The sequence below is a fragment of the Neurospora tetraspora genome (assembly GCF_033439725.1).
Source record: "Neurospora tetraspora strain CBS 560.94 chromosome Unknown B0H65scaffold_1, whole genome shotgun sequence".
Taxonomy (NCBI): domain Eukaryota; kingdom Fungi; phylum Ascomycota; class Sordariomycetes; order Sordariales; family Sordariaceae; genus Neurospora; species Neurospora tetraspora.
The window spans coordinates 2,231,612-2,242,734 of record NW_026944383.1 but is presented as its reverse complement, the minus strand read 5'-3'; the positions used below and the strand labels follow the sequence as shown (position 1 = coordinate 2,242,734).

The 11,123-nt window shown below is 54.7% G+C and overlaps 4 protein-coding genes across 4 annotated transcripts; 2 read left to right on the top strand and 2 right to left on the bottom strand.

Annotated features, from left to right (window-relative positions):
- Positions 1-180: 180 nt before the first annotated feature.
- On the bottom strand, positions 181-2,259 carry B0H65DRAFT_413817 (uncharacterized protein; the record flags this gene model as incomplete). Its single annotated transcript, XM_062823870.1, has 2 exons — positions 181-1,662; positions 1,717-2,259. The coding sequence occupies 2 exons, from the start codon at positions 2,257-2,259 to the stop codon at positions 181-183; spliced, it is 2,025 nt and encodes a 674-aa protein (XP_062686027.1).
- A 610-nt stretch (positions 2,260-2,869) lies between these two features.
- On the bottom strand, positions 2,870-4,320 carry B0H65DRAFT_449132 (apolipo protein O-domain-containing protein). The gene is made up of 3 exons (XM_062825938.1): positions 4,083-4,320; positions 3,856-3,948; positions 2,870-3,783 (listed from the first exon to the last, which is right to left on the bottom strand). Exons 1-3 carry the CDS (start codon positions 4,107-4,109, stop codon positions 3,067-3,069), a joined length of 837 nt encoding a protein of 278 aa, XP_062686026.1. The 5' UTR covers positions 4,110-4,320; the 3' UTR covers positions 2,870-3,066.
- Positions 4,321-4,922: 602 nt separating this feature from the next.
- On the top strand, positions 4,923-7,682 carry B0H65DRAFT_19752 (uncharacterized protein). Its single transcript, XM_062821739.1, has one exon. The coding sequence runs from the start codon at positions 5,033-5,035 to the stop codon at positions 7,448-7,450; it is 2,418 nt and encodes an 805-aa protein (XP_062686025.1). The 5' UTR covers positions 4,923-5,032; the 3' UTR covers positions 7,451-7,682.
- Positions 7,683-8,778: 1,096 nt separating this feature from the next.
- On the top strand, positions 8,779-10,397 carry B0H65DRAFT_19768 (uncharacterized protein). The gene is made up of 2 exons (XM_062821741.1): positions 8,779-8,985; positions 9,134-10,397. The coding sequence occupies exon 2, from the start codon at positions 9,149-9,151 to the stop codon at positions 10,178-10,180; it is 1,032 nt and encodes a 343-aa protein (XP_062686024.1). The 5' UTR covers positions 8,779-8,985; positions 9,134-9,148; the 3' UTR covers positions 10,181-10,397.
- The last annotated feature ends 726 nt before the right edge of the window (positions 10,398-11,123 follow it).

Sequence of the window (11,123 nt, the reverse complement as noted above, 5' to 3'; positions counted from 1 at the left end):
TCAAGACTTGATCACTACTCAACTTTTGAAACCCGCTAATAAAGAGACAAAAGTGGTAATAAAGATGATGAGCTATTATAAGTTGAATACCATTAATGACTACTAAAACTAGGTAGGTACTCTCATAAGAAACCTATATATATCTCCTTTTCCGTTTCCACCCATCTCATCACATTACACTCAAGCTTCCTTGTCCCCCCTTGACACCGCAGGAATCTTTCCTTGTGCCTCCATATCCGCCAACACAATCTCCTCCTCCCTCGTGAGATCCTGCTCAACTTCAATCTCACCTCCAAATCCTTCCTTAATCTCGACACCACACTTGTCCAAAATCTTACCCAAGATGTCCGGGTAGCGCACATGTCCCTTGACCGTCCCCGTCAAGTCGAGATTCTCAACACCCTCAATACCCTTGATCTCCTGCAGCCCCGCCACACCCAGCTGAATGGAACTAGTCCGGTATATGAAGGCCAGGAGGTAATCGTTGCCCGAGCAGACGTTCCACAGCTTGCCACTAACCACACTCCTCATCATCTCCCACGCATCCCTATCGCTCGGCACCGGTGCACCGATGAGGATGACCTCATCGACAAGTCCAAACGCCCTGCGCTCCGCCAGCGTGCGCAAGCACGAGTAAATAACCCTTGCGCCCAGGGAATACCCGATCAGCGTCACCGGCCGTTCGCCCTGGACTCTGTTAATCAGCGCATCCGCCAGAATCTTGCCCGCCTTCTCCGACCTGTTTTTAGCAAGAGAAAACGGGTTATCCAGCGCCGACGCCATCGACAGCAACGAAATCGGCCATAAAGCTGACCACAGCGTCGCCAAAACCGTGCGTTTCAGCAGCTCGACCTTGATATACGTCCACGCCGCGCTCGTGACCATGGCGCTCAAAGCGTTTCCCAGATTCAACATGGCCGCGACTTCATACCGCAAAGCAAACAGGTTCGACGACCTAGCGTCCAGCGCCGACCAGGGAGCAGTCAGCGAAGAAAGTGACTCGGTCAACCACCCGTTGATCCCAATCGTTAGTCTCAACCTCTCTCCCTGGTTCGCCCCAGACCCAGACAACGGCAGAAAGGCAAAGTCTTCGACTTCCCTCGCGTACTGATCCACAATCTCCCCCGTCATCTGCGCCCCCAACGCCCCAAAAAGCGTTCCCACAAGCGCACCATTCATCCAAAACACACCCAAGAAACTCGCCACGCCTCCCAACCCGACACTGCCCATCAACCCGCCAAGCACCCCCGCCACCGCCGGCGCCGCCAGTCCTCCCGTAACTCCAATAATCGCTGCTCCTGCAACGGAAGCCAGGCCAACTTTCCACAGTCGGCTGGTCTGATTGGCCTTTTTGCGCTCTTCGGCTTCTTTAGCTGCTGACATTTGTTGCTGCGCTTCGGGAGATTTGGAGGACTCAACAAGGAAAGTAGCCACCTCCGCTTCTTGCTCGTTCAAAACCGCCAACGGCAACTCCAGAGCAGAGCACAGGTAAACCAAAAACGTCCGTGACTCCGCCACATACTTGCCCCCCGAAAGAAGCAGCAGCAAGAGACAAACCACCACTTCCTCCCTATCCTCCTGACTCATCACGGTCAGTAGTAGCCGGGGGGTAGGAATAGCGTGATACCGTCCCTGCAACGCCGCTACCTCCTTCTTCTGTCGCTGCCGCCTTAGGGCGGCTACGGTCTTGCCGTCTTCGGCGGCGGCGGCGGCGACGGGACCGAGTAAGTCGCCGGAATCAATCAAGTTCTCTCCAGGCGCCGGGGACTCTAGCTTTAGTTGGGCGAGTCGTTCAGAGCGCTGCCGCCGGGCGTCGATCTCTTTGGTGTCGTCGGCGGGAGTCAGGAGGTCTTTAAGGGATTGGAGGAGGGAGGAGCGCCAGGTGTCGAAGTGGGATAGGGTGGCGTGCCGGAGGGGGGCGATTCTATCACTACCACCACTGCTATAGTTGGGATTTGAGCGAGGACCGCCGCCGGTGCCGCCGGTGCCGCCGGGGCTGGGTCGGGTAGGTAAGGGGGGACCATCATGGTCCAGATCATCGATGAGGGATGATGATGATGATGACGATGGGCCGCCACCGGAGGTGTTGGGTTCCCGAGAGGCGTTGTTGTTGGCTTGGTTCTGCTGGTTGGGGTTCTTGAGGATGAGCTGGGATCGCATCCAATCTGTTATTTCGACGACGAGTGTGTAGAGAGCCTTGCGCTTGGGGAGGTCGAGGACTACCCGGACTTGGCGGGGTTCGCTGGCTATGGGTGCCATGATGGTTGTGGTGTTGTGGTGGTTGTGTGATCACTTTGGTTGGGGGATTGATGTGGTTGAAGAGTTGGTTGTTCACTTCATTTGTGGCAGGTTGAGTGAGATGGCCTGATGAAATTAGAACAGAAGATAGAAAGACCAACCAGTCTCAGGGTCTGATAAGGCGGGGAAAGAGCGATGAATGAAGTGGGTTTTGACGGAATTGTGACACCATATATACCCCTGATTTTAGGCAGACAAAATAGAGGTCAGTATAGTTGCCGATTGAGCCACCAGTATGTGTCTAGATGCCAGAAAGAAAAACTTTGATGAATGTTGCAAGCCGGACCCTGAAAACTCTTCAGGTTGATTGTCGATGGTGAAGAGATGGTGAAGAGATGGTGAAGAGAAGAGACCGAAGTCAAACTCATCCTTCAGCTGCTGACATGCAGAAGCCAATTATTTCCCAAAGCGGAACGCATGCCAAGCCCCAAGGTGAGCCCCTGAGTGACGCTAACAAAAGAAACATCAATTGTGAAGAGGATATCATACCATTCAGCTTGACCCTTTCCACTCACCAAGTGATGTGATATCGTACAATATACATGGCAGAGGAACTCCCTCGCGCCTGAAGCTTAACACGATCTCTATTTTCCGCTTTCACTTGGAATTGCCCAGCTATACCTAACACATGTACACACACACACACACACACACGCGCAGGTCACAGCCCCATGTGCCTGTGCCCGCTTTTCGTTCTCTTTTTTTCACAACCATCATCGTCCACTCTTGTTGGTTCCCATTTCTCTATAAGTGATATGCTGCAACAATTTATTTGCCCTTGCGAACCCAACCCTCAACCGTCTCCCTCACGCCAGTAACCGCCTCCTCGACCTTGTGCTGCGCAATCTCGGTGTGTACCTTGGCCATGTAGATACCCTTCTCAATGCCCTCACGGGTCCTGATGTGCGCGTTCGCCACGGCAGGGAACTTTTGCTCGTACTTCCACGCCAGCGCGCTGACGTTGTTCATGGTGACGGGGAGGAAGGTCCAGGCAGCCCCGAGACCGAAGGCGAGAGGGGTGGCGCCGCGGAAGACAACGCCGCGGTTGCGCGCAACGATGCTGCCGGCCATACCCGAGACGAGAACGTAGATGAGGCCGGGCATGAGGCGCTCGCCGCTCTCGCGGGGAGGGGCGAGGCCGGCGATGGTGGAGGTGAAGGAGTGCTCGAGGTCGAAAGCGCGAGACATGCCGGAGTTGACGGCGTCCTCGGCGACGCAGGCTTGTTCGTAGAGGAAGAGGCGGGCACGGCGGATCTGGGCGGCCAGACGGTCGGTAGGGGTAGGGCCGCGGGGGGTGTTGGTGCTGGCGAGGACGTCGATGAGGCTATCAGTGAAGGTCTTCTGGCCGGCGGGGGACTTGGTGGTGACGGGAGCGTTTAAGGTGGCAGCGGCGGGAGAGCTGACGTCTTTTGTGGTCTCGGCGGTGGTGAAGGAAGGGGTGGATGGCACAACGTCGAAGTCATCGTCGTAGATGGGCTTTCTGGCCTGTTTCGGCAGAGATATGACGTCGGTTAGCGAGCGCGAATATGGAGGACGGCAATCGGGCTGAACACGTACAGAGGCACGGCTCTCGGAGGCTTCGGCGAAGGCGACCGTGGGAACGAGGGCAAAGGAGCCGACGAGGGCGGCGGCGGTAGCCCGGGCGGCGCGCTGTTGTTGGTCAAAGTCAAGAAGTTAGCATGAGTCCGTATCCCATGTCCATGTTTACCTTATGACGCAGCACATGTGATGATGCAGAGAGAGACATTGGAGTCGCATAGAGAAAAAGAGAAAAGTCAGCTCACCCGCTGGAAAGCAAGTCTGGCAGCCATTATCCAACCCAATTGACCTAGGGAAGAAAGACGGCGTCGGGATGATGGAGTCGACGAGGGGGGGAGAGGTGGGTAGGTAGAGCTGGCGAAGAGAGCTTGGGATGAGGGCAGTTGGAGGATAATCAATCAATCGGTCGGATGTCCACTGCACATACAAGCCCAGGCGCAAAAAGTCCAATTCAAGCTTCTGTCAAGGTACAGCTGTGGTACCCGTATCGTTACGGTAAAATTCCGGGAACTCGGGACTTTGTTTCCTGCTGCTTTTTCTGCCCCTGGTCACTGCGGTCGCGGCTTGCGGGCGTGGTGGGGTGGTTCCCGCAGCGGACTGGGGGGGATCGTCTCTTGGCGGGTGACGGTTACGTACCTTTACAGCGGTACAGTTACCGTTCCGTCAATTGGAGTACCGAGAGTACGTACCGATAACCGCTAAAAAGGCACTTTGCGAGCTTGACTTTGACTTTTGTTTGCTTTTCCACAACTGGAACTTGTTCTAGGCAATACTTCTTCTGTCTCATAATTCTGTCTTGACTACTTCTTTTTCCTATCACCAATTGTAACACCACCATATCCCGACCTCTAGATCTACTCTAGTATTCACGACAGAACAATCGCGGCACATGCTCGCCTCCTAGACAAACACTATAGTAGTAGTTGGTCACCCCGCCATCCACAACCATTACCGACCCAGCGACCATAAACCGAGTCCTCCACCTCCTCCTCCTCCTCCTCCTCCTCCACGTCCTCCTCCTCCTCCTCCACGTCCTCCTCCTCCTCCTCCTCCTCCTCCTCCTCCTCCTCCTCCTCCTCCTCCTCCTCCTCCTCCTCCTCCTCCTCCTCCACGTCCTCCTCCTCCTCCTCCTCCTCCTCCTCCTTCTCCTCCTTCTCCTCCTCCAAGTTCCAAACCCAGTTGGCACCTCGACACCATGATACAGCCTCTGGTCAAAGCCAGCAGGCCCCGGCTTTGGGTCTGCTCCAACTGCCTTCTACGACGCACTCCCTCTCCTCTGCTTAGACAGCAACGGCGACGATTCACAGGCTTTACTGCGCAAGCTCCCAAGACCTTGACGGGTAGTACCCCCGTCACCCACGAGAACGGCGGGGCAAAGCACGACGACTCCCTTCTACGATCCATCTTCGATTCACCCGAAACATGGAAGCAGTTCTCCGGCGACAAACATGGCCGCAATGTCGGTCTTTTCCGTAACGCATATCTCACCAGCCCCCATGGCTTCCTCGACTTTGCCCAGGTGAGCTTGGGAAAGGCTCGCGCCCTGGTCGACAAGGTCCTCAACGCCCAATCTCTCGACGAATACCGCGCCGTTGTCCGCCATCTCGATCGCCTGAGTGATATCCTATGTCGCGTCTTGGACATGGCCGACTTTGTGCGCGTCACGCACCCTGACCAGGCCATCCAGAGGACCGCCTCGGTAGCCTGGGACATGATGTACGAGTACATGAACCAGCTCAACACCATGACGGGCTTGTACGACCAGTTGGTCAAGGCAATGGACAACCCAGATGTTAGCTCCACCTGGTCTGAGGAGGAGAGGATGGTGGCCGAGGTCCTCAAGCTCGACTTTGCCAAATCCGCCGTTCACTTGCCCAAGGACGCTCGGGACAAGTTCGTCCAACTGTCGTCGGCAATCAGCCAGACTGGAACCAACTTTATCCAGCACATGGAGCCCAAGACCCCATACAGCACCGTTGAAAAGTCCAGGATGATGGGCATGGACCCCGTGGAGGTCAAGAGGATGACTTCTATGGGCAAAGTGTACGTCCAAACTCTGAGTCCTCAAGCCTCAATAGCACTTCGTACCGTTCGTGATGACCACGCCCGACACCAATTATTTATGGCTTCTCGCACCGCTTCCCGCAGGACTGTCCATTTGTTGGAGCAGCTCATGCTGTTGCGTGGTGAGTCGGCCAAGCTCTCTGGTTTCGAGAGTTATGGCCATCTCGTCCTCCATGACCGTATGATGGCCAGCACCCCCGAGTCTGTTAGACAGTTTCTCCAAGCTCTGGCCGAAAACACCAGACCTCAAGCTCAACAGGAGGTGGCCGATCTTACCGCGGCTAAGAGGGCCCACAAGGGTGAGGACGCAACACTTGAACCTTGGGACAAGGACTTCTACGCCGAGTCTATCCGTCAGGCCATCAAGTCCCGACAGAAGCGTGAAGACCTGTCCTCTTACTTCTCCCTCGGCACCGTCATGCAAGGTCTCTCCAGGATATTCACTCGTCTCTACGGTATTCGCTTCGTCCCCCGCGAGCCCATGCCCGGTGAGACCTGGCATCCCGATGTGCGCCGGTTGGATGTCGTCTCGGATGTTGAGGGTCATGTCGCCGTTCTATACTGCGACCTCTTCTACCGTCCCCTCAAGTCGCCGAACCCAGCTCACTTCACCCTCCGCTGCTCTCGTGAGCTGTCACCCACAGAGCTTGCTGAGACTGCCCATGCCCAAGCTGAAAACCCTGATGTTTTGATCCCCTCGTTCGAGTCTGCCGAGTTTGCTGCCAATGATGGCATGGCCTACTCTCGCTCCCAGGACGGTACTATCAAACAGCTTCCCACCATTGCTCTTGTGTGCGACTTCCCCCAGCAATCCCACAACCGGCCCGCTCTCCTGTCCTTCTTCCAGCTCGAGACTCTTTTCCACGAGATGGGTCACGCTATCCACTCGATCCTCGCCCGCACCTCCTTCCAGAATGTCAGCGGTACTCGTTGCGCCACTGATCTCGCCGAGCTTCCTTCTACACTGATGGAATACTTTGCTGCTGACCCGTCTGTTCTCGCTCTGTTCGCACGCCACTACGAGACCGACAACCCCCTTCCGTATGAGTGGGTTGACAACAAGATCCGCGAGGCCCGTCGGTTTGAGGCGTTGGACACTGAGAACCAAATCATCCTTGCCATGCTCGATCAGGAGTTGCACTCGTCCAAGGCGTCGCAAGGCCACATCGACTCCACCGAAGTCTTCCACAACCTTCAGAGACAGTACAGCACCGCGCCGCCTGATCCCCAGGGAACTGCATGGCAGGGCTTCTTCGGCCATCTGGTCGGATACGGCAGCACATATTACAGTTACCTTTTTGACCGGGTCTTGGCTCAGAGGGTATGGAATGTTGTCTTTTCCGGTGGACAAGGCGGAGCAGCGCTGCAAAGAGAAAATGGAGAGAGGTTGAAGGGAAACCTGCTCAAGTGGGGAGGTAGCAAAGACCCATGGAAGTGCCTAGCAGGCGCATTGAAGGATGAGAGGTTAGAGGGAGGTGGAGAGAAGGCAATGAAGTTGGTTGGAAGCTGGGGAGGCCAGCGGGGAGCAAAGAGCGACCGAGCAGTATAGCAGTGAGAAAGATCCGATATTGCAACGCGAGTGACCGCTCTTGGCTGAGCAGTTGAGATGAAACGAAGAAGTAAAGAGGTAGGTACATTGCCAGTACTACCTACGCAACAGACTTGCCTGTGGAATCATCTTGGTCTCTGTTGACAAGCTCAATCTGGATCAGGTCTTCGGTTGAGACCGATGTTATGGCAACAAGAAATGTCCAATGCGTACCTACCTGGTGGCAGAAATCTGATCCAGCAGCCTTAGCTCGGTCGAACCCTTGACCCCACTAGGGACAATGTCTGAATGTCAAGGCAGTAACGATCTCGAAGGGCCCACTTGAACCCCGGGACCGAGAACTAAGACAGCCAGCCAGCCATTTGTGCATACCACCTGCCTCGACAAGGGTCAAGTCAAGATCGATGGATAGCACCTACCAACACTCAGCCTCGTGGCTTCCACTTCTCATCCAAGTTGGCAAATGTCCGCTTGGAATGGCATCGGGCTTCACCATCTTCCTTGTTATCTCCTTCTCCTCTCAGATCTTCGCCTTCTCTTTGTCTCCCGTCCCTTCTTCTTCACTCTTCTGCATAACGTGCATCGTGACGTCTTCTCTCAACGGCATCTGACTTCCACTTTCCAATGTCTGGCGACCTGGTCAGCAACAACCTGTGTTGAAGGACTGCGCCTTCTTTTCACAGCTGCGTGGTCGATCGATTCATACCTACCGAAGAGACTCGGGAAACCGGGGCAGTGTTACCTGTATGTTGGTCGGGTCGGTCTGGCGGTTGTCAAGAAGCATCCATACCGTATAAACTCGTCAAATCGGGGCTCGGGTATCTAGGCATGCAACTGAACCTGCGGACTCCATGTAGAGTCATTGTTGCAGACTGCGGTATTCTGCGCTGAACCAAAACCCGAAGATGCTTTCCAGTACGTTATGCTGCTCCGAGTGCTTGGTTCTGGCACGTTTCGCACTTACCCGACCAAGTTTGATGAGTTCATACGGTAGGTATGCTTGGTTGTCGGAGGCCTTCGATCTTTCAAATTGGGAATGGCTCCCCGAGTCTTTAAGGTAAATCCATCCTCTCATAACTTCAATTCTGGACGAGCCCCCGACCATTTGACCTTACGAAGAAAGAACATCTTCGGCAGTTTAACGCTACAGAGCTCAAGTGGTGGGCGCCCTGTCATCTGAAAAAGCTTCCTGCCAGCGGAACTACAGGAGGCAGGCTGTTTCTCTCTTGCTTGCTGCTGTTTCGGCCTTCTCTCCATTGCCTCAGCATGGCAAGAGACAGTTAAGCAGAGGGAAGGAAGTAATATACACCTCTCTCGTTCTCACAGAATCACTCCTCTGCGAGAGTTCCTCGTCCCTCGACTACTTATACCTCCCTCTTCTCCCCCCCTCCTGATCTTGTCCCCTCTCCTCTTCATCAACAGTCCCATCTTACAAAACATCTTCAAAGCTTTTGACATCAGCACCATATCTTTTTCTCTTCATATCTTTTCCCATTCTGTCATATTCTTTTTCTTATTGTGGCATTATCCTCCAGGTCAGTTCTCCTCGGTTTACCTCCCCACCTCCCCAACTCTTCGAGCCGCAAAGCTTGAGAACAATCACACTCGAGCGTCCCACACTCTCCCTTACCCTCTGACACCACCTCTGCTTGTATTCGATGGAGATGCTAACTATTTGTGCAGCGATCATCGGACCTGATGTGCCCACACCCAGCGGAACCCTCCTCACGGGAACCCTCCTCACTAAAACCCTCCTCAATGGAGACCCTCCCGACACCACTCCCTAGCCAGGCTCCGGAAACACCATCCTCCTCAACCCATCAACCCAAGTCTGAGCCCCTCGACACGCCTCAACAGCCGCAGATCGTGCCAGCCTTCCCGGTCAAGACCAAGTGCGTCAAATGCGGTTCCCTGGACGCCTTGCCCTTACGAGCACTGTTTCGCTTGGCCGAGGGCGCTGAGGACGGGAGAAGACAGATGCTCAAGATGATTGTGAAAGGCACCAGCCTCCGTGACACACCATTGTGCTCTGGCTGTTTCATGCACGCCAAGGGTTGCTACGCCTTTCGAATGCGTCTCCACATGATGAGATTCTTGATGTGGTCAACGAGGATGAATGGAGATGCCATCCAAGCAGAAGAGCGTGCTGGGTGCTTCGAAACTGAGCTCGTGAGGCACCTGACAAGGTTGAAGGATGCGGACGAGCTGATCGATTACGTTCATGGCATGGAAAAGCCTTATGTTGGAACTCTGCGAGCGCCCGCTTCTCCTGATTTTGGGCAAGAGGTCCGGGACCATATGCCAGACTTTGACCTCACTGCCCATGAACGCTTCACCGGTTCCGAGGCCGATCTCTTCTTCGATAGCCACACCTACGAGGAAAATCGAGAACGGCTGGTCAGAGAACGCGGCCCCCGACCGTCTTCCCGTCCACCACCGAAGGATTATCCCGTGCAGCTCACCGACCTCCTTGCTCTCAAGGAAGCGAGTGAGAACTACATGTGGGCCCTGGGCAGAACGGCAGATGGGAGTCAGCAGCGGCGTCGAATCACGCAACTCCTGAACCGGCTACTTGACGACTTCATGCGACTTCCTCCCATTCTCCATTCACAAGGATTGGCGGCGACAAATGCCGCAGTGTCAAATCCGACACCTGTCTATTGCAGAATCTGCGAGTGGTGCCGGCATTGTCTCGCCCTACTTGCATCTCACGGGTTGGCCTCCTCTTGATTGGGAGTCCCTACTTCTAATAAGCACTGTCCGGCATCTGTCAAGTCTACATCAGCTGGGCTATCTGTTTTGGCATGGCGAAGTCGTTTCCTCCTCATCTTGACTTCACTCTTGGGTGTTGCCACAGGGGCAGGGACCATGCTCACACCCGATCCCACCGTGAGAAGCTGTGTGTCTGAGGAGGATAAGGACATCAAGGATGTCGCCATGCAGCTCATGCGATTGTAGGGAGATTGGAACGTACATGGCCGATCATCTGGTTTAGCTCTGGACCTCGATGCTTGGTGAGGTCGTTTTTTTTGGGGGTAAGTGATTCTCGTGAACAGCCATTTGACTATTGTCGGCTAACGTGATTTTGCAGAATCACCCGTGTTATGGCCGATTCATTCGGCCGGCTCCATGAGCCTCCTCTATTTTTATTCAACTCAAACACCGACACACTGAAGACTCAGCAGCTTTGTTGCTGTTGTTGCGAGACTCTGGTCTCTCAATGCTTGGTGGGAGCTGCCACGCTCAACACTGCCACCCATCCGGTCAATCGTTCCGGATTTTGATAATCTTGACATGGACTATGGCTGCCGGCAATCCCGGACGCACAAGAAAGTCATTGATGGTGACCAGGCCGTTCCGTTGGAATACCATCCCTCTGGAACAAAGTATGCCTGAGTCCGTGAAGATACCCTTAGAGGCACCTCCATCTTGCTTGAAACGGCCAGGTTGTTTTGATCAACGATCAAAAGTGCCATCCTCGCTCGACCATCTTCGGCCGATGTTCTACCTCCTCGTTTACCGTGCCCTGCTAATCGGGCAAAGTCTCTTTACCTTCGGTGCCCCAACGCTCACAAGACCAACAACTCGAAGGCCCGCGCAACCTACTATACATTCGACGAGTGGCAGTCTCTTAATAAGAACCATCACTAGATCATCCACCTTGACCGCGGTG